This window comes from Boleophthalmus pectinirostris, unplaced genomic scaffold (genome assembly GCF_026225935.1).
Source record: "Boleophthalmus pectinirostris isolate CB_2022bp ecotype Guang Dong unplaced genomic scaffold, ASM2622593v1 HiC_scaffold_6, whole genome shotgun sequence".
NCBI lineage: Eukaryota > Metazoa > Chordata > Actinopteri > Gobiiformes > Gobiidae > Boleophthalmus > Boleophthalmus pectinirostris.
The window spans coordinates 35,326,279-35,350,314 of record NW_026571447.1 but is presented as its reverse complement, the minus strand read 5'-3'; the positions used below and the strand labels follow the sequence as shown (position 1 = coordinate 35,350,314).

General features: G+C 38.4%; 1 protein-coding gene across 1 annotated transcript in view; it reads left to right on the top strand.

The window, feature by feature from the left end:
• The window catches only part of ascc3 (activating signal cointegrator 1 complex subunit 3), a 323,589-nt gene that overhangs the window by 283,031 nt on the left and 16,522 nt on the right, over positions 1 to 24,036 (top strand). Inside the window, 6 exon segments of the mRNA XM_055163753.1 lie at positions 106 to 226; positions 313 to 445; positions 1,658 to 1,783; positions 11,478 to 11,589; positions 12,519 to 12,653; positions 21,364 to 21,582. Of these exon segments, the coding sequence (XP_055019728.1) occupies positions 106 to 226; positions 313 to 445; positions 1,658 to 1,783; positions 11,478 to 11,589; positions 12,519 to 12,653; positions 21,364 to 21,582 (846 nt within the window).

The window sequence follows — 24,036 nt, the reverse complement described above, 5'->3', positions numbered from 1 at the left end:
GTGGAATTCCTAAAACGTAAACGTGTACAAAATCCAAGACACTCACCCCACTTGTAATGTAATGTTTTCTTGGTCTTTAATTTTATTTTTAATTTCATATTTTAGGTTCTAATTGCCACCAGCACTTTGGCCTGGGGCGTCAACTTCCCCGCTCACCTCGTGGTCGTAAAGGGAACTGAATATTACGACGGAAAATCCAGGCGCTACGTTGACTACCCCATTACAGGTGACCAGCCAACAAAATTTCTAAGTGTGCATGGAATTTTAATGGGCGAATTGATGTTAATGTTTTTTTTTTTTTTGCTTTCGTAGATGTTTTGCAGATGATGGGGCGTGCCGGTCGACCTCAGTTCGACGATCAGGGCAAAGCCGTGATCCTCGTTCACGACATTAAGAAAGACTTCTATAAGAAATTCCTCTATGAACCATTCCCCGTTGAATCCAGGTAAATAAAAAAAATAAAATACAACAGCACTTTGAGATGATGAGGAGAGTGAAGAGGACGATGAGAGGATGGCCACTTTTACATGATGTTTTTTAATTTGAATTAATTGTTCTGAATTAAATAGTTTGGAATTCAAATATTCTTCTTCGAGGTTACATGGAAATAATAATTCCAAATTGAGGTTTACATGGAAAACACGTTAAATCGGCTTTATTTAATTCAACGTCTTCGGTTGGGGAGGGGTTCTGATTGGACAGACACACGAACGTATTTACGTCGTGCGGAAGAAAACACATTCTTCAGCTGCTACCGGCTTTTCCGTCATCTCGGTTTGTCGTTACGCCACGGACACAAACACGATCCAAACTTTTTCCGCGGTCGTTCCGATGATAATTGCGCAGCAGCTGGAGAATTCTCTCATCACGCTTTACGTCTGTCGGCTGAGGAGGAGAAGGGAAGAGTGTCAGAGAAGAGAGGAAGAAGACAAACTGAGTCGGCGGCTGCTCTACCTCAGCCCACTCCCACATCCCGCTCGCAAATCCAAAGAGACGTGGATGAAAGTCCGAAGCCAGGACTGGTGGAGCCAGATCGATGGGCGACCCAACGAGCATGCACTGAATTTTTAAGAAGAATAAACGTTAACATGATCGAGGAATACATTTATTTGGCTTTAAAATCGGAATAAAACACCCACTTATTCGGATAACCATTTTCATTAGGAATTAAAGTGTTCGCATGGTCTTTTTAAAGCGGAATTCTTTTTTATTCAGGACTAAATTACTTTTATTTGGAATTAAAGCTCTCATGTAAATGTGCCAAATGAAGAGGATGAAGGGGAAGATGAGAGGATGAGGAGAGTAAAGGCGACGATAAGACAATGAAGGAAGTAAAGTGGACGATGAGAGGATGAGAAGATGACGTTTGCTGGGGAGGAGGTGGGGAGTGAAATTAACTAAAGCAGCGATGCACCTGCAAAAGGGGTTTAAATTGGGCAGAAAGGATGAAGAGGAAGGTGCAGAAACCAGCAAGGAGGAGTATTTGGAGTGAGGTGATGAAGCCTGAGGAGCAGGTAAACTCTGGAGAGCCAGCGAGGTTCACTGGAGCAGAGACAGTTCTTCCAGGCTGAATTTACTCAAGCTCCATTTCTCACCCCCAAAATGACCAACAGGTTCTTAAATTCTTCTCTAATCTTCGTTCTCTTGTGTTGCGTAGCCTCCTCAGCGTGCTCTCAGACCATCTAAACGCCGAAATCGCTGCAGGGACCATCTCCTCCAAGCAGGACGCCATGGACTACATCACCTGGACGTACTTCTTCAGGCGGCTGGTCATGAACCCCAGGTAACACACACTCGTACCGGGCAGAGACACGTGTGGGTTAGACTACGAGTAGAAAGGTGAAAAAGGGGAAGAGTGGACGAGGAGGAAGAGAAAGATGGAGCAAAGTCAGAGCGAGAGAAGCAGAGAGATGAAGAGAGTTAGAGGAAGAAAGCTGAGAGAGATTAGAAAAGAGTAAATGGTTAAGAAGAATTAGAAGGAGGCAGAAGGGGATGGTAAAGAGGTAGATGGAGAAGAAAGAGGAGAGGGGAGGGGTGAGAGAGAAGAAAGAGAAGTGTTAGAACATCTGGAGAGAGACAGAGACCAGAGCGATCCAGCTGTGAGGCATTTACACGGCTGTCAGAGGCGTTCAGTCCCACACTGAGAAACTCGCCGTACAACTGTGGAAGGGCATCAGATCACATCAGATCCACTGTGAATGTAAAAAATGTCTTCTGAATGTTTTAGTTTTTTTTTTTTTTTAGTTTAAGAAAAAAATAGCTTTATACAGTGGAATGGTACGCAAATTTTGACAAAATAGCTACTTTGAGCGTTCTTCACATGTTATCATATTACATTGCTTCATGGGTCTTCTTCCTTGTACATTTCACCATTGTTCCTTGACCCCATTTCCATATGATGGTTTGGATCTTGGTTCAATTTGTCACACTGATTTCTTTTTCCTGTTGTGGTGTTAATTTCAGAGGGAAGCAGAAAAATTGCCAATGTAAGGGTCTGTTTACACGAGAACGTTTGCGGGTAAAAACAACAAAATATTTTATTCGAAGTGCCTTTTGTTTATACGGTTATGGTGTTTTTGGGGCTTAAAACGCAAAAATCTGAAACCACCCTCCAGAGTGGAAAAGTTGAATAGGCTCCGCCGTAGTGTTTCCGTCTACATGTTCTGTCGCGTACATGTTCATGTCACATACTTCACCACCGAGCCGCCTGGCATGCATACCCAATCGAATTCTACACACCGTGTCACCGTATGCACACAGATTTCCTCCCGAAAACGCTCGTCTAAGACGCAACGCCACTTTTGCGTCTTCTGTTCAGACCGTCATCATATAAATGTAGCCTAATTCTGTGTATGGATGGTTCAAAACACAATTTTATATCTTTAAGGTAAACGCTTTTCAAACTGATGCCCATAATAGTCTATGATTAATCCCATAATTCCAGTGATCTGGTCACTAATTGGGTTTCACATGACGTCACAACATTAAAAAATGCTTGAATGTATTTTCCGTATTTTCGGGACTATAAGTCGCACGTTTTGGGGAAATTTATTTTATAAAATCAGAGACCAGGAACTGACATTTCATCTTGAAAGTCAAGTTCTAGTAGTAACAACAGAACAGAGAACAACAGGCTGAACAGGCATTAATATGTTAACGTAACATATTAACAGTGATTCAGATCAGATCTTCATCCTCAGTGTCACTTCTGTGTGGTCTCTGGAGATAAAACATAAATCCATGATGTAAACGGAGCGTTGTTTCCTCTTCTGTGTCGCTGTCGTCAGACTCAGCATCAGTTCCAGTTACAATTATTCCGGCCTTTCTGAATCCCAACAGGATGGTTTCTGTGTCACTGAAGTTCAGGCTTTGTCGATTCAACCAGCGACTTCCAGGAAAGTTACATGGTGCATCCTCCTTGTTGCCGTGAAGCTGTGTTCTCCATCCCCGCTTTCCGCCAGTCCCTCACAAGTTTCTCGCTCACTCCAAACTTTCTTTCTGCTGCTCGAGTACCGTTTTCGGCTCCATATTTCACTATTTGCAGCAAGACAGCGGCTTTGTTCTACAGGAGACATGCGCAGTAGAGCGAAGTGACAATGGCACAGGAGTAATAGTCGTACTAGACACTGACAATAGTCTAGACTAGAGCCTCTCGTGGCTGTCAGTCTGAAAATTTTAATATGTAAGACGCAGGAAACACTCAAACCATGAAAAAAGTGTGACTTATAGTCCAAAAAATACAGTAAAAATTCTGATTGTTGTTGTAATACAGTGAGTTCTTGGGTCTAGTCTATAATTAAAATCATCAGGTTCAGCGTTTGTATTTTATTGTGTATTTTAGAAATGTCACGGCTCACATTCTATAATTTGTAAAAACATCAATAGAAATTACCAGGTGCGAATGTTTTTTTTATAATATATATACATAATTTAAATCTCTCATCCTCCCCATATACAGATGTTGTGTTTTCTGTGTCCCCGTGCAGCTCTGGTTTGTATTGTTGGAGCTCATTTATCTGCTCTACTCCTCCTCCTCTCCCTCCCTCTGCTTTCACATTCAGACACACACCGAGTCCCCGGGGCCCTATAACTGTCTGCAGCACCATCAGGGGCCAAACGAGCCTGTGATAATGACCACGGCTTCATCACACCGCAAACGCTCGTCCAAATGCGCTAAATATGTTCAGCTCGCTTCTGTTAACGTGGGTGGTGTTCAATAAAAATGAATTATGGCTTCAAACGTCTGTCTCCGTGCTGGGATCGCAGGGTTTTTCCGATTTGAATAATTTTGTTCATATGATTCTAACAGACAGTCGCTCAGAAGTAGGTTTGCGATTGATCCCCAAACAAAAAAATATGGAAAATCAGATACTAATTGACTAAACTAGATACTAGAAACTATATTTAAAGGTGCATTGTGTAACTTTTCTCGTGGAGGGTTCGTCAAATGTAGATCAGATCTGTGGAGAGGCATCCGCTCACAGTCAGAGTTTCTGTTTTTCGAGGTGTTTTTGAGCCATAAAACCACCTGTAACTGAATAAACGTAAGGCCGAGCTGTCTAATGTCATACTCTGGAACATTCCAAGCAGAACAATGACATCTCCATAGAAACAAGAAGGTGACAGACCCACAACCAACCAGAAAGTTACACAGTGCACCTTTAAAAGCAAATATCAGTATTGAAAGAAATCCCCTAATTGGATCAGATTTGACGTTTCTGGAACAGTTTCATCTTGAGTTTTTTTCAGAAATAGTGTAAAATCACATGGTTGAAAATCACAATATTGACTAAAAAGAGCTTTTAAATTCAATCCAATCCACTTCATTTCTATAGCATATTTCACAAACAGTTTCCAAAGTGCAGCACAAATACGTAACAATAATAAAATGATCAAAGAAGTGCTCAGATTTAATCATACTAGTCCTACAATAACAAAACCAGTAAAACAAAACAAGAGCAAAATCATAGAATAGCAGCAAACAAATAAAGACAATAAAGTACATTAAAAATAAATAAAATAAATAAAAGACACGGAGGACCACACAACTCACGAGGTGTTTAAAGCCAGAGAATAAAAAGACGAGAAAAGATGGAGACTTAAATCTAAAACTAAATCTGGATGAGGTCTGAGACGCACTGTGGGGCCAGTCCATTCAAAGCTTTTAAAACAAACAATAAAATCTTAAAATCAGTTCTAAAATTAACAGGAAGCCAGTGCAAAGACGCAAGGATTGGGATGATGGGCTCTCTTCTTTTTGTTCCTGTTAAAAGTCGCGCCGCAGAGTTTTGGACTCACTGTAGTTGATAAAGTGCGTTTTGTGAGATGCCGGAATAAAGTGTGTTACAGTCGTAAAAGCGTGCATGACATGTTGAAATAGTTCAAAAGACAGAAAAGGTTTAACTTTGAAAAACTTGATTTTAAAACACCATTGATCTGCTTGTCAAATTTAAAATCACTGTCTAAGGTGATGCCAAGGTTGGTGACTGTGCGGCGAACATAATACATAATGTACATAATTACAAAACAAATTAGCTTTGAGTCTCGAGTCGAGTCTATTCTTTATTATCTAGTTTATCTAGTTTGAAATTTTGGTGTCATGACATTATCCCAAATGTAAACGTGATCAGACACATTTACAAGGCCACAGAAAAATCTGGAATACAAGAATAATGAGATGACCCAAGAAATAGATGTTTTGTTTTTTTATTTTGTGCAAAAATAAATTTAAAGGGAGTGACATTTGTCAATTAATCTATGCCAGTCTCTAAACTTTGTGCTCCGGTGAGCTCCTTTGCAAAACAAAAATGCCAGAGAGCTGCTCATTTTAGCGGCCTCAAGAAATTTAGATGATTATAAGAACGAGGGCGAGCCTTGGGTTACAGATGTCTATAACACATGAACTATTGTCCATTTGTTCGTGCACAAAGTTGGGCTTTAAAATGATACATGAACAATGGTAACAGGCAGGTAATTAACCAATTTTTTGTTATTCAGCACAGTGGTATAATTCTGAAATCTCTCTGCGAGCTACTTGGAAGGGGATGGAGAGTTACCCGCTCATGAGATACAGGTTGGAGACCCCTGAGTTATACATTTTTAGAGTAACTCCTTTATTTAGAAATCAAGGCACAAACAATTTGTAATTAACTCTTTCAGTATTCAGCATTAATTGGGCCACATAATTAATCTTTTTTGCATAATTATCCGTGTCAAAACATGCATAGATGTGAACAATCAGAAAGAAATCTGATTATTCAAATCAGGCGCAACTCTGATGTTAAAGTTAACAACAACTAGCAAGCTAATATGCACTTCCTGATTATCAGAAAATAAAGCACATTCTAATTCGATGCACACAGCACGCAGCAGACTTATTTTGGCCTCAGCAGCTGCTTATCCGATATTTGGCAAGTAAGGATGTAACGATATCCGAGTCTCACGATACAATATCGTCACAGTATGAACCTCACGGTATGATATTTATTGCGATATCGTGGGAAAGCTCACCATACGGCGGGGAAGCTCATGGTTAGGGATGTAACAATATCTAAATCTCTCTGTACAATATTTTGACAATACACATCTCACGGTACGATATTTATTGCAATATTTTGTGGAGGCTAAAAAACTGTTAATATGCTCCTTTTTCTTCTTAAAATGCCTTGACAAGACTTAATCCGAAGAACTAAAACTTAAAAGTGCTGTTATTTCTTCTTGTAGTCTGCACTGAAATGGAGCAAAAGATCATGATCTATATAGTTCTCTCTGTCTTTTTTTTTTTAGCTATTGCTGCACCATAATTCTTAATTTAAGCAGAGAGACTTGTATGTTATTAGGTTCTTTTTACAGACCTAGAGTTTTGTTTCATACCTGACAGTTTTGACTGCTCACTCGCGGTCTTCACGTGATGTTTCTGTGACGTGTCCGATCAGCTGATTTAAACAGGTTTTGGCGCTGTCTTCCTACCGGTGGAGGCAGGACGACAGCGCCACCTGCGAAGGCGTGCACACGAGCAACAAAGCAGAACAGGAACAACTCAAATCAGCCGTTTCTGACCACTGCAAATGAGTGAACGACATTATGGACTGGGATAGAGCAAACGTCATTGGGACAGAGGAAAACAAACATCGCCGCTGGATTAAAGAGGCAATCGAAATACAGAAACGTGCCCACTGGACGATAAACCGGGACGAGGGGCTTTTTTACTCTCACACACCTGAGATACTGTCCTGAGGAAGTTGGATTGCAGGTGGCGCTGTCGTCCTGCCTCCACCGGTAGGAAGACAGCACCAAAACCTGTTTAAATCAGCTGACCAGACTCGTCACAGAAACATCACATGACTCTGAGGAAGACCACTAGTGAGCAGTCGAAACTGTCAGGTATGAAAACAAAACTCTAGGTCTGACAAAAGAACCTAATAACATAAAATATCGAAAATGAATCTCATTGGACTAAAGAGACTTGTAATTCGATATATTGTGATGGTCCTCGATATTATTGTGAGAAATTTGATGATGTGATATCACGATATTTCGGATATTGTTACATCCCTATTAGCAAGATGATTTGGTAACACTTTATAATAACTACACCTTACTTAGCCTTAATAAAGCATGAACAAAGACTTAATTAATAATGAAGAAAGATTTAATTAATAATGATTCACGCTTAGTAAATGCTTAATAAAGCATAATTCGTCTTCACTTTTGAAAAGCTCTCAAAAAGTCTTAACTAACAGATAACGGCTGCCTGAATTATCATTGCTTTGCATTATTAGTAAATCATTCTCTCATAGTTTATTAATGATTAATAAATGCTCAAATGGTTAGTCCATGAGTAATTAAGTATGAAATCATTAGGAGTAACTATTTACAGCACAGGCAAATTAAGTGCAAGTGCTAATTAAGGTAGTGATTAAGTAGTTACTAAGCATGAATCATTATTAATTAAGTCTTTGTTCATTATTAATTAAGCCTTTGTTCATGCTTTATTAAGGCTAAATAAGGTGTAGTTATTATAAAGTGTTACCGATGATTTTTGCTCAGATACATGGTAAAAAATCAGGAACACATTTACAGTGACAGGCCGGCTCTTTGAAAAATGTATTTAAAACATATTAATGTAGAACCAGTATTCCTTTTTGAGCAAACGAACGCATACAGAGTAATATATTACCCAGAGTGCATTGCCTTAAGGGTCGTCTGTGCTGTGTACCTGTTAAACAAAGCCAGGCCTGTTCTCTCCCACACACAAATATTATGAGCTAATAGAGATTATGTTTGATTACACGTGTGCACAGCAGACTCATGTGGGAACTCTTTACTCTCTCTCTCTTTCACTCTCTTTCTTTCTTCCTCCCTCTTTTTCTCTCTTACGCTCACTATCTATATCCTTTTCTTCCTTCCCCTCTCTCTCTCTCTCTGTCTCTGCTTCTCTCTCAGTGTCCGTTTTCTGAAACACTTTAAATGAAAGTTGCTTAGTGAAGGCGTTAATAAGCTCTAGTTATTGTTTCTAAGCATGCGTTAACTTTTGATTGGAATAAACCCATAAAGCGTGCATGCGGATTTGTGGGATGGACACAGTGATTTGCAAATCTAATAAAAGCGCTCTCTCTTTGAAAACTTCATAAAAGAATATCTCTTACCGTAGTGTTACAAATTACCGTATTTTCCGCACTATAGGATGTTAAAAGCCTTTAATTTAATCAAAAAACGACTGTGCATCTTATAATCAAGAGTGTCTTATATATGAATTTATTGTTGTGTCTTGATACGACTTTAGTAAACTACAAAGCCACACCACTTACAGCATTAAGGCTCCCGTAGTCAGGAGCATCGCGGAGTAATACATACTGTGATTCTTTTTAATATCAAAATGCACCTGTCAAGAGACACGCTCACAACGCCCACTTTAAACTCTGTTATAAAGTTAAACTGTGGATGAGAGAAGAAGAACACACATTCACCAAGACAGGGAGACAGCGCCGAGTGACTTGCGCCACGATCTGCCAATGGATCATGGGACGCCCGGGCTAAGGATCAGTATCAACTGTGGTCCGAGCTTTCACCAAGACCCGAATCATCACTGAACTGCCAGGGAACAGTAACCACACTGACTCGGATAATGACGAGAACCGTAATCGCCCAACTGTTTGAAAAATTATGAGTTATTGTGAATACACGAACAATTTAGTATTTTTTTTACGCGTTACAGTTACAAAGTTGAGAGTTATTGTGAACTCGTTAAATAAAGTTTGACTGACTTATCTAACTTGTGTTTCGTTTAATGCGCCTTATAGTTCGGTAAAGTTTGAAAATAGACCATTCAATGACAGTGCGCCTTATAATCCAGAGCGCCATATAGTGCGGAAAATACGGTACTGTATTTTCCAGACTATAACGCGCACTTAAAATCCTTTCACTTTCTCAAAAATCGACAGTGCGCCTTATAGTCTGAAAAATACGGTACAGCTCATCTTTCTAGATTTGACTTTTAAGAACGGCGAATAAAGGGTGTAAAATCAGTTTCCGTAAGTATTAGTATGAGCTCTCTAACCTTAAATTTGAGGTATTAACAAAGTATTGAAATATTTCATTGGTTCTATTTTAAGTCTTGATGTGAACCAGTATGACATTGGACTGTGCCTGAAGAGATCATTAAAACATTTTTTTAACATTTATTGTGCCCAGTTTCTCTACAGAGGTGCCTTATAAATTTTTTACTAAGGAACCTTGTTTTAAAGCGTTGACCCCTTTTCTTCTACCTCTGTCTTTCTCTTTATTCTTTACTTCTCTCACTTTCTTTCTTTCTTCCCTCTTTCTCCATCGCGCTCTCTCTCCTTCCCTCCTGAAAACATGGAAACCATTTTGGCCACTGGTTTGTCTTATTTCATGTAATAACGCTCTAACCTGGGAATCATTTGTGTTTAAAAAAAAAAAAAGAAAGAAAGAAAAGAGCATTTTCATCTGGTCTGTCTCTGTTTCTGCTTTATTACAGTAATAGGCGCCACACAGCAGTCACACTTCTGTACATGTAAAACAACATATCTTTCAGCTCTTCTCAGACTCTCGTAAGAATCAACGATGGGGGTAAAAACATAAATAAAAATCTTACAGAAATACGTACAAGACTAGAGCTACCGTCTCCACAAATAAACCACGACTATTGACTAAATACATGCTTTTCTTTAATATTTTCTTTAACATTATCTTTTATTTTGTACAATCATAAATGATAAACTTTTGATAACCTTTTGTGTCTTTGTTAACCTTATTATTTAGTTTAGTATTTAGTATTAGTTTGTACGACCATAAAAGTAAACAAAAAAACCTTACATATTTTCATTCTCATTGTGGTTTATTTTCTACGATCATAAACGATAAATGTTTGTGTCTTTGTTAAGATTAGTATTTGTTTGTACGACCATAAATGGAAACAAAAAATTCTTTAAATTCTTTCATTCTCATTGTTTATTTTGTACGATCATAAACGTAACCAAAAAAATCCTTACACTCTTAAATTCTCATTGTGGTTTATTTTGTTCGATCGTAAACGACAAACTTTTGCACCTTTGTTAACATTATTATTAGTTTGTATGACCATAAATAAACACAAAAAAGTCCTTAGATTCTTTCATTCTCATTTTGGTTTATTTTGTACGATCATAAACGTAAACCAAAAAAATCCTTACACTCTTAAATTCTCATTGTGGTTTATTTTGTACGATCATAAACGATAAACTTTTGTGTCTTCGTTAAGATTAGTATTAGTTTGTACGACCATAAAACTAAACAAAAAAACCTTACATATTTTTATTCTCATTGTGGTTTATTTTGTACGATCATAAACGATAAATGTTTGTGTCTTTGTTAACATTAGTATTAGTTTGTACGAAGAAAATGAAGATAAGAACTATGAAAAAGTGATTGCATTTCTGTTCGAGGGGTTAGTTTATCTATAAAGCATTATGTTTTGAAAGATATAGAGCTCTGGAATGAATGAATTATGCATTAAATTTAGTTTGTTTAAACTAAAAAAAAAAAAGTAAGCAAGTACCAATGATGTGGTTTGGTGTAAAAACTAGTTTGGTCCTGACTGAGTTTCACACATGTGGCCTAGACTTGGTTTGTAAGTGTGTGACAAAGTTTAAGCTTCACTGCTGTTGACTCTATTGTATTTTACCTCCTGGTTATCATTTGTTGGGTTTTGCTCAGCACTTTTTGAAATAAAATGTGTAGAATAAAAACACAGATATCACTTTCCACCCCGGTGAATGAAGGAATAAGCTAAATGATCATCCTGGTTACTAAAACTGTTCCTCAAATGGTTAAAAAGAACAGGTATAGAGAAGAAAGTATTGAGATAAGTACAGTTATATATATCTATTTTGTTTCTCAGTCCTGTTTTAGTTACTAACATGCTTTCTTCTAATAATATGCCTGTTTTTTATGCTTTTTTTTCTCTCCTTTTAAAGTTACTACAACCTGGAGGACATCAGCCACGAGTCCATCAACAAATATCTGTCCACTTTGGTCGAGAAAAGCCTTCGAGATCTGGAGTGCTCCTACTGCATCGAGATACAGGAGGTCTGTGCTTCTTTCTCGGTTTTTAACGATGTTTTAATCATGTTGTCCACACGTGCATTTGTTTAAAGCCACTGTACCTGATTTTACTGACGTGGAAGTGTAGAAAACAGAGTAAATTCATTTTAAACAGTTTGAAGTTATGCCTCACTTTCCTTTCCTGCATTTCTAGAATCCTAATTATTCACCTCAAGAAGTTTATAAGCAGAGCAGAGTTTTACTTTCTTGGTAATACTAACAACTGAAAATATTAATTATCGATATATCTTATCGTTTAATGTGATGAAACAGTATCGATATCATGAGCTGCTGTATCGATGTATCTCTAAGGGTATTTTTTTGGTATATTTTACTAAAGTATTTTTTTACAGTGCCACAGTTTTGTTGCTTGTTTAAAGAAAGGAAACTCATTTTTGCCACACATTTGACATTTTCACTGTTTTGAGGATTAAAATGTTTTTGTTTCATATGAACTTTGGACAAGAAATGGTTTAACAAAGACTTAAGTTTAATTCCAAATAATCATTTTCATTAGTAATTAAGTGTTTACATGGTCTTTTTAAATCAGAATTCATTTTTGTCCATCCCATCCATACATTTTCTTCCGCTTATCCGGGATCACGGGGGCAGCAGTCTAAGCAGGGACTCCCATATTTCTTTCACCCCAGACAAGTCCTCCAGCTCCTCCGGGGGGATTTTTTAATTAATTTTTTGATAATTTTTATTCTGAATTTAATTATTTTTATTCAGAATTAACGCTCTCATGTAAACGTGGCGACAGTGGCCTCATTTTGACACTAACAGCTGTTTTACAATACGGTATATCATTACTGGGACAAAGCAATTTCTAGTTACTGTCTTGATAAAAGCCAGACACAGCCGCTTTAATTTGTCGTGCCGTTACATTAAAAATCTTTCTTTGTTTTATCCAGGATGATCGCACAATTGAGCCCATGACGTACGGGCGAATCTCCTCTTATTATTACCTCAAACATCAGACCATCCGCATGTTCAAGGAGCGACTGAGAGCAGAGCTGCCCATCGAGGAGCTGCTGTCCATCCTCACGGTGAGTTTAAGCCGCTCAAATAACACACGACAAGAAAACTAAAACATTATGACCAGCAACAGGAAGGGATGACGCAGTAACTGAAATCCTTTATTCACTTTGTCGATTATTTTATTTATATCATGCAACAAGCTTAGACTTAAACTTTATCGATCCACAAGGCAAATAATTTGGACACAGGAGCATCACTCATCACAATATAATATAACAAAGAGCAAAAATATAAACTCTGATAATAAATTTTAAATAAGTAGCCAAAAGATCGTAAGAGACAGGTACAATATTAAACCCTTATGAGCTTTAAACTGTGTTATAAATACACCTGGATTTGTGTTTTGTTTCATTCACACATGTTTGAGTCAGGGATGGGCACGATTAGTCGACTAATCGATAACTGATCATTAAGAATTTCGTCGATTACGTTCATTTCTAATCGACAAACCGAATGTAGGTTTCTGTGCGTAGATATGAGGCTGCATCTGACAGCGCAAACACTGGAGTTGCGGCCTCAGTCCCACGTTTGGGCTCTTGCACCTCCTTGAGATCACAAAACCGCCCAGTGAGTGCGTTTACATGCACATCTGTATTATCCCGGTTTCGTCATGGTGCATGTAAACGCTGTAGCCCGGTTACTGCAACACATAAAGAGCTGCGCTAAACCTGCACACGTACGATCTTTGGAAACATCGCGACACACAGAACAGACTCACCTTCAGCATCAACATCCCTCTGTCACAGAAAGAACACTCATATTCCACTGAGTCGTGTCCTTTTGTCCGAAGGAAGCTGAACCGCATCAGCGCACAAGAGCTTTTTTTTTTTTTCTTCGCTTAGTTTATGCAAATTTGCCATGCGGTTTTAAGTTTCGTTTCTACTTGCACAAAGCTGCATTAAGCACATTATAATCTCAAACGGGCTGATGTGGCTCTAGAGTGGTGACGGTTTATCTGTCGTAAAGTTTAATTTATTTATGCAGATTAGTAATGGTAATAATAAAGATGATACTTATTATATAAAAACGTTAATGATTAATCAAAAATCGATCGTTAATTCTCCCGACGATCGATTAATGAACTTTCATCGAATGCCCATTCCTAGTTTGAGTAAGCCTTTATTTTTAGTTTTGTCGACATCTCCAAAGCTCTGTTCCACCTTGTGATGTCATGAAGAAGTAGTTTTTTCAAGTTAACATCTACATTTTACCTTTTGTTTACTATAGATCGGAAATTCCAGTGCTGAAATTATCCAAATTATTACCTCCGCCAAGGAGGTTATGTTTTTGCCGGCGTTTGTCTGTTTGTTTGTTTGTTTGTCTGTTAGCAACATAACTCAAAAAGTTATGGACCGATTTTGATAAAATTTTCAAGATTTGTTGAAAATGTGAAAAGGAAGAACTGATTTCATTTTGGGGGTGATCCGGAAGAAATCCTGGATTCTGGATCACTTTGAAATTTTAGTTAACATTGTGGTAAATGGGGCCAAAAATTTTGTTTCTCAATATCTCGGTTAATTATTGACCAAACCCCATGAAATTTGACTCAGGGATGGACAATGGGATCCTCTTTCATATTCCAAAGCCTGATCCGGATCTGATCCAGAAGACTGATTTTATCGCAATTTATATAAAAAATGAGGGTAGCCCTTGGCGGAGGTCTGCGCTCTCTGAGTGCTTTTCTAGTTAGTTTAGTGAAGGTCTATAGAGTTTAAAAACAGTGATCCTTGTCCTTTTGGTCTTAAAGTGTTCATATTAATCCCGCTTTACATGATCCTGGTGTTGTTTTTTTCTGTTATTTTCCCCGTTAAAAAAAAAAAGTGGAGTGGAGCCGAGCGCTGTGGGTAACATCACACTCACTTAGTCCACTTAGTCTATTTGTGGAACTTTGTAAGAATTCAGGTATTGCGAATGCATTTTTAGCAACAGAACCCATGTAAATAAATAAGATCAGTTTAATGCCTTACTGTGGGACATTTGAGGCTGAGCAGTCACATGTTACAAAGCACATAGTCAAGTGTTAGAAGTGGTCTAAGGAAGGAACGGCTTTCGTGCTGCTCTAGAAATACTATCCCCGCATGTGTTTAAATTATCGCCTCCGTCTCCTCATCATTAACTCTCTCGCTTCCTGATTTGAACTTTGACCTTGTGTATGTCACCGTGAGGTCATCCAGAGGCAGCTCCTGATTGGACGGCTTGACCCTGGCTTTACACCTTTAGCGGAGGGGGAGGAAGAATTGCTTTAACAAGTGTCGTACCAGTAACTGTGTGCTGCCTTTTCTATGATGCCATAATCAGCCTGGAGTTAATATATTTTTACAGTGTTTCAGTCAAGTATTAAAGTACCGTATTTTTCGGACTATACGTCACTCCTGAGTATAAGTTGCACCAGCTAAAAAAATGCGTGATGAAGAAGAAAAAAACACATATAAGTCGCATTTTTGGGGGGGAAATATATTATATAAAATCAGAGACCAGGAACTGACATTTCATCAATAACAATAATAACAATAGAACAGAGAACAACAGACTGTTAACGTCACATATGAACAGTTCTTCAGATAAACTATAACATAAACAACAGAACAGAACAAGTTTAACAAACTCTCCATCTCACTCCAAATCACTAAATCCATTCAATTCTTCATCCTCTGTGTCACTTCTGAGCAACTCCACGACCTCCAGAGGTAAACAGAGCGCCGCTTCCTCTTCTGTGTCGCTGTCGTCAGACTCAGCATCAGTTCCAGTTAGAATTATTCTGGTCTTTCTGAATCCCGACAGGATGGTTTCAGTGTCACTGAAATCCAGGCTTTGTCCATCCATCCAGTGACTTCAGGAAAGTTTCATGGTGCATCCTCCCGGTGTCACAAGTTTCTCACTCACTCCAAACTTTCTTTCTACTGCTCGATTATCGTTTTCAGCTGAATATTTCGCTACTTGCAGCTTGTAATCCACAAAGTATGATTTTGTTTTTGAGGCATTTGTGTTCAGTCTTCTCAGTCGTCTTTATAAGTTTGTTTACATTTTAAATTTTCCGTGGTGCAGAAGTAACGGTGCGATCGAGTGACATGATACAGACAGGACAGAGGCTCTTTCTGCAGGAGACATGCGCAGTAGAGCCAAGTGACAGTGGTACAGGAGGAACAGGAGCAGCAGATACTCACACACAAGACTAGAGCCTCTCGACGCTTCAGTGTGAAAGTATTAATATATAAGTCGCACTGGAGTATAAGTTGGAACACCACCGAAACCATGAAAAAAATACAGTTATAGTCTGTGGAATATGGTAATGATCAGATTTGAGGTAAATGTTTAAAAAAATATTATTTTATCATGCATATTACATTAACCACTCAATCTCATGAATAATCTAACAAGGAAATTATTTCTCTGTATCAACTTTATTCCACCCCATCCACTTTTGTCTCTAAATGCTCCTAAATTGCGCTTTTTTGTGGTTGCACTTCCAGTTAATCATATCAATATCAGTGGAGAATTTGGGAAACATTTTGCGTTTTAAATATGACATAAAGTCGGTTCATTTGTGTAAAATGTTCAATCTTTATGTGCACCAACAAGTAAACCCTGCACCGATTCTCTGAGGGGCTTTAAAACGACTTTATAGTCCGTGTTGAACTTATTTACTGCTCCAGACAAAACCTGAATCATGAAAGCGACGCCCAGGGAAACTTCGGGAATACGGTGAATACGCGCAATCTGTCAAGTCGCTTTTCCGCAGTACACAAGCGTTGTTTTTCCGAGTTTATGACAGATCCCTCTTCTTCTATTACCCTCGTTCTGCGTCTTGTCCAGCGCTCCGTCTGAAGCGGCCCGCGTAATGACTTTAACATATGGAGAGCCTCATCACTCTTCTCTTTCACACGAGACCCCGCTGTCCATCACACTAACACATACAATAGGCCAGTGACCCTCCTTCTCTCTCTCCTCCCCCTCCTCCTTTTCTCTCTCGTTCCCTCTCTCCTCCCCCCGACGTTCACACACAAAGCCCTGACATGCTCCCGCTCTTGTCTTATAATTGTTGCAGTGTTCACTAACAGCTCCAGTCACACGTCCCGCTCCTCCTCCTGTATTTAGGGTCCGTGTTAAACCGAGTCTCCCGGGGCCTGCAGCAATCAATCACGTTATTAATCGGACTACTTTGTTTTGGTTTTTTTAGGGCCTCAGTCGTTAATTGGAATAACTGGGAGTACATATTTATAGCTAGTTAACAGTGTTGAGAAGGTGACTTTTAAAATGTATTCCTCTACAGATTACAGATTACATACCCCAAAATGTAGTTTGTAACGGAATCCATTAAATTACTTAAGGTGAGTAACGGGATCTGAATACTTTGGATTACTTGATTTGCTGTAGAGAAGCAAAGACGAGGAAGTCGTAACATAAGAAGTTTTGTCTGATAAAAGAAAATAAAAAGCCCAGACTTTACTGAACCAAATTAAAAATATTATTGATTGAAGACGAGGAGACACGGTCCGCACAGCATGGCTTAGTCCTGTTAAATTCTGGTTTAGTCCTGGTTCAGACCTAGTTTAGTCCTGGTCCTAGTCCTGGTCCTAGTCCTGGTCCTAGTCCTGGTCCTAGTCCTAGTCCTAGCCCAAAATGTGAAAACAGGAAAATCCCGCCGTGTAATCCATTTATTTCAATAAAGTAACTGTAATCTAATTACCACTCACTGAAACAGTAACTGTAACTGAATACAGTTACTCATAATTTGTACTCTGATTACGTAACTCCGGTACATGTAATCTGTTACTTCCCAACACTACTTGTTAATAGTAAAATCCATAGTAAGTGCTTAATTACATCTTTGTTAGTATTTATAAAGTACTTTTAATGCATTTTTGTCCATTTTGCGAGTAATAACCCATTAACTATTTTCTTCCCATTAAAGTAGTCGAGATCACAGACGATGTATTTTTGCACACACTGAAATCTGAATAATGTTTGATTAATACCAACTAATAACTAAGTAACATCTAATTAGCAAACCAATTACCACTTAATATGTGGTCCCTGAACTAAAGTGTTTTAATGAAATTATTTTTATCTGTACTATACAAAACTTTAAAACAGGGGTGTCAAACATACGGCCTGGGGGCCAGATCCGGCCCTCCAAGACCTTTAATCTGGCCCTCTGCTGATTTTCTACTAAAATATTTTAATTATATTTTAAAATATTGTTAATTTTCTGTGGTGTTTATCACAGCAGTTTCTCAAGTGTCTCTGTACGTGGCCCCTCCCACCAGAGCAGCACAAATGAAGACTTGTCTCTTTCCAAACGCTCTTAAAGGACGATCGTTTTGACTGTTGACCGTGACACCCACATCAGAAAAATGTCCAAAATAAGAAAAGTGGACACAGAGTACAGGATTTTGCAACAAAAACTGACTTATTGTTAATGTTAAAACATTGTTGCATTTTTCTTAAAGTTTCAGGTTGTTCATGATATTATATTTTGTAAAAGAAAGAGTTCATCAATTTAAAAAAGATTTCTGTCATAGATTTGTGTTTCTCTGCACAAATATTTGAACTTATTGTTATTTTTGGGGTTTATATGTCATGAGTTTTCTGATCCAGCCCCTTTGTTTGACACCCCTGCTCTAAAACATATGCCAAAAGACCTTTTTATAGCAAAGACAGCAGCAAAAAAAAACCAAAAATAAACAATAAATAATATTCCAATCAGTTATTAACACATATTCATACATATTCTCTATTTAAGTCGCCATAATTAAAGCTTTATGTCAGTGGGGTCAAAACCAAATTCAGAGAGGCCCAAAATTTTAAAAACTGGGACTAAATTGTGCTTGAATATTTCACAGTGCGGCATTAAACTTAGAAAAACAAGTGGTCGACTCTCTGTTATAAAAAATTGTGCTTTTAAGACCTAAAATTATGTGCAAAAGTAACACCTTGTGAAATATCTCTGCTTTTAACCACTATAGTGAAAGATAAAATTCTAACTTGACAGAAACGCGTGAATCTCTACTGAATAAATTACAACTTTTATAACATAAACCATGTCCAATCTCCAAGTTTTTCCATTTTTTTTACTACAAAATTTACATTACAGACTTGATTTTCACCTATTTTCCATTTAAAACTTGGATTTTAACATCAAATAAACACTACACATCTACAGTAGACCATCTCTTCTTTCTCTTTTTCTTTGTCACGCCTTATTTATTCACATTTTGCTTATATTTTGATCCTAAATGTTCTCGTTAATGGCTCCCGAAGATGCATTATAAGATCTATCTCCTCTCTTTACATCCCATCCATATGCATACCCCACTTTTACGTGTTCAAACAGAATTCTCACCCCCATTTTTCACCCCGGCCTATACACGCTCCCTATATTCCTCCTATAGTCTTTTCCCTTTAAACTTGTGTCTGGTTGGTAACAAATGAGCCCCTGGTTTGGCTCGTGATAAATGCCCCGTGCGGCCGGTGGGGGGGCTGTTCTGGCTGAGTGGATGCAGGGGTTGAACGGAGGAGGGGGGGTAAAACGTGTCTGTGCATTTCAGTGTAAAGACAAAGAGACAGGAGAGTGATGGAGAGACGTCAGCACAGGAGCAGACACTGATTTAAGCATCTGGGGCTGGGTTTGTAGGGAAGTGTCTCCTGTCTTAGATGACTTATTTGTAAAGGTTTCATTAGAGGTGGAAAATGTTGAAAGATGTATAATATTGCAGTCGTTTTTGAGACGTAAAATACCATGTATATTATCTGGAATTAATCTTTTTGAGGAGATTTTTTAACTCAAAAGAGAGAAATGTTTTGTGTAATAAACAATGGTATAAAGTTAGGTTTTTGACATCCATCCATCCATTTTCTTCCGCTTATCTGAGGCCGGGTCGCGAGGGCAGCAGTCTAAGCAGGGACTCCCAGACTTCCTACACCCCAGACACGTCCTCCAGCTCCTCTGAGGGGACCCCGAGGCGTTCCCAGGCCAGCTGAGAGACATAGTCCCTCCAGTGTGTCCTGGGTCTTCCTCGGGGCCTCCTCCCGGTGGGACATGCCCGGAACAGATGCCCGAGCCACCTCACCTGGCTCCTCTAGACGTGGAGGAGCAGCGGCTCTACTCCGAGCTCCTCCCGTGTGACTGAGCTCCTCACCCTGTCTCTAAGGGAGCGCCCAGCCACCCTGCGGAGGAACCTCATTTCGAGCGCTTGTATCCGCGATCTCGTCCTTTCGGTCACTACCCAGAGCTCATGACCATAGGTTTTTGACATTTTGTAGTAAATTGTATAATCCATTAATATTTTGTGCTAAACTTATTTATATATTTATTTGTTAATTTATTTCAAAAAGACATCAACAGTGTCACAACATCAACCATACAAGAAATGAATGAAAAGGAGGAGAAAGAAAAAGTCGTCTTATGTTATTTGGCCCGTTTTCCCTTTTCAAGACAAAACATCATCACTGATCGTTACTTTAAAACATTTCAAATCAGTACATTTCAGTTCAGGCACAATTATTAATCAACTCCAAACAGAAATCTTCACTATTATGCACAACAACTTAGTTTTCTTTTTCATACATACACATTGCTTTCGATTTTATGTGTTTTTTTTTTTTATCATTGTACTTGATTCTTTTATATCTTTGTCAAGACGATCCCATAATTTAACTTCTTTCACAGTGATGCTTTGATCGATAACTCTAGTTCTGAATCATGTAGGTTCTTTTTAAATTGTAGTGTCTTGTTCTCATCTTAAACAGACTTTGAATATTTACAGGTAGCACTCTGCACTTTGCTTTAAACATGACTTTGAGGAGACTTAAGTCAACATTATCCTGCTTTTTAAACACTTTAAGTTGAACAAATAACAGATTGGACGGCTCTCTACAGTATAAAGACTGTTGGTGATAATTCTCATGACCCTTTTTTGTAAAATAAATGAAGGTTGTAGGTAAATTTTACATGTTGACCCACAAATTTCAGATATGGTGCGATTATACAAAGTTAATAATGCTGCACGATTTAGTGAGAGCTTTACTTTATGCAGCACAGCAATGGCTTTGGAAATTTTGTCTTTAGTGTAATTTGAGACCTCCAGTTTAGACCTTCATCCACTTGAACCAACTAAGACATTTCAGACACATTTTGGTACATTAATGATGCATTGTTAAAATAAATAAGTAAATAAATCTGAAAAAAATCTCAGTATTGCCCATATTCTGATGGAACATTTGGCAAACGCTTTTCGTCATGATGTTATTGCTTCATCCGGAATGTTTTGCAGTATGGCATTTTTAAACCTTTCTATCTTCATAGAAACTAAACTAAACCAGACCAAGTTACAGGTCAGATCTGTGGAGAGGCGACCCCGCTCACAGTCAGAATACATGTTTTTGTCTGTATTTTTGAGCTATAAATCCACCTGTAATTAAGTAAATGTAAGGTAGAGCTGTTTAATGCCGTACCGTGGAACATTCCAGGCACATATCCATACCAGAAAAGTTACACCGTGCACCTTTAACTTGTTTTTTGTCATAGAAAGGCGTTTAGAGCATCAAACACTGCATAGTTTTGATGTTAAGTGCAAATATGAGTTTTCCTGCATCTTTAGACAGTCTGCTCTTTATTCTGTCAAATAAACACAAAAACATTTACACAGTTAAACACAATAGATTACTTTTTATTTAGAAATGTTTAAATAATGTGCATGTTCTTCCCTTTCCTCTCAGGACGCGGAGGAGTACGCGGAGCTGCCCGTGCGACACAACGAGGACCAGCTGAACAGCGTGTTGGCTCAGCAGCTCCCCCTGCAGGTGAACCCGCACTCGTTCGACAGCGCTCACACCAAGACCCACCTCCAGGCCCACTTCAGCCACGCTCCGCTCCCCTGCAGCGACTACGGCACCGACACCAAGACCGTGCTGGACAACGCCATTCGCGTCTGTCAGGTGGGTCAAAGATTCTGTTTGTGCTTTTATTTAAAGAGGAGATTTGAACACCTAAACCAGCGCAGTATCTGGAGGAATGAAGGAAAGAGTGAAGGAGGAGGGGCGGAGTCTGGAGATATAAGAACTGTGTGATTGGTCTAACAGGTATCCATTAGGGCCCGACCAATATTTTGTTTTTATTTTGTTTTTTTGCTGCCGATATGATACCGATAAAATGGGAGTTAGAGCTGCCAATAGTCGATATAAAAGCCGATATATTTAGTGATGTAAAAATTCTCTATAAATCTTCAGTTGATTATAAAACATAGGTCTGGTTCTACTGGATTTTAAATTGGGTTTGTTTGGCAACATTTATTGTTGTTCTGCCTCTTTATGTCATATTTAAAGACAGCAGGTCAACCTAACGACATTTTTGCGTGACATTCTCGCCAGTAATTTTTTCTTTTTTAAATTAGACAAATTATAATATATAAATTAACAGGCAAAAGGAAAAAAAGAAAGAATACAATGACATCTAGTTGAAGAAAACTGGGCCATTTTCTCGAGTGGGTGAAGAAAACTGGTGAAGAAAACTGGGCCATTCGTTTTCTCGAGTTACTGTCGCCAACAGAGCCCAAAGGAAGTCGTCATCCGCATGTTTCCAAACATCTGCTGGCACAAGCATGAACAGTGCCCTTACAGCAAATTTGACTAAAATGCCAAAAAATAAATAAATAAAAAATGTCGAGGAGCAGTAGATAATGCTGTAAAAACCAAAAGTAGCAGAAAAAGGATTCAGTGTTTGGTTCAATTTTAAAGATGACTAGAATCATCTCTGTCCGTCCACTATGGCTGAGTATACATACGTACCTGGATGAGGTGCAGTCTTGATACGATTCAGTGCTCCTTTATATATCTGTATATATATTTGATCTGATCCATTAGAGCAGTGCTGTCAAACTCAGAATTCACAGAGGCCAAAACTAAAAAGTGGGACTAAGTCGTGGCCTAATCTATTGAAAATTTTCAACATCTGCATGTTTTGTAATGTTAAACCTTTTCTTATTAAAGTAAATGTTTAATAATACTTTTGCTTAAACACTGATTCCAGAACAAGCAGAATATAAAATAACAACATTTTAAATAAATAAATGTGTCTATAGTCTCTGTAGTCGGCGGGCAGCTCTAATACATATCTGATATGATCTCGCGGGCCAAATATAATTATATCGCCGGCCAAATTTGGCCCCTGGGCCTGAGTTTGACATGTCTGCATTAGGGAAAAGGCCCACTGTTTTGTAGTTAAAGCCATTTTAGAAAATTGTACACATGCATTTACTAATCTGATGCATGTGTAGATGTTCAGCCAGCCTATATATAAACCTATAAACTATACTCTAGTTGTGTTTTTGTACTTTTTCTTTGCTATTCAGTAATATTTTTTTAATTATATTGGTAAAACAACAGTAAATCACATGGGTTTTTTCTTGTTTTATAAATGAAAGCAAAAAAAAAAAAAAAAATCATACTTTTTACCTTTTTAAATTGTCTAATCAATAATCCGCAGACTGTGCATAATAAATGACGTTTGAAAAACACAAATAAGCCTCTATAAATGTTGGTAAGCGGTAGCAGCAGGGCGGCTCTGAAGTGGCCTGAGCGCTGAGCCTTGGACTGTCTCTGCTCTCTCAGCGTAAAATCACAAACACATGTGGACAATGGTTTACAGACACTGCTGACTTCAAATAGAAACTAAACAAACTCGCAAACAATTTACTCTGTCCACACATTAACACCCAGCACCGAGACAAAGAAGCATTTGTAAAGCCTGTGCCAGACTTGTCCTGGATATAATATTGTTTCACAGAAGGAGAAATGAACCGGCTGAAATGGACGAGATGGTTTTGAATGGTTTTGTCTGCCCTCTTAAGAGATTGTGTTATTTATGGAGTGGATCTTCAGGTTAAAACTACAAATCACAAACCAACGTCCAACATTCCTCTAACTCAGAGCGGCCTCCCAAGATGTGTTCGATTTCACGCTCTCCAGGAAAAAAACAACGCCTAAAGTGGTTTAATCTGGGGTTATAGCTATATCTGGGTTTACAGTGCCGTTTTAAAGAGGGAGGATTATGCAAAATCAGCTTTTTCTTTCAGTTTTCTACCGTTTTATAATGTTGTTTCCTCATCAAAGTCATGCCTGAGGTGCTTTTATATGTCATCCATGCATGTTTGAGTCATCTAGCGATCTCTTCCAAGCATTATTCAAGCTCTTACAGTTAGAAGTACAAGCTGGTACAAAGCTCCGCCCACAAACCAACGTCTCCCGTGCTCTCACATTACAGTTTTACATAAATATACAAAAGCAGGATACAAAACAACACACTACAACTTCACTAACCTGATTCGATGTGCAGTAGTTTCATTACTTAGACTTCTTTAAACCCGTTTTTATCAGCTGGACTTCCTTTAACTT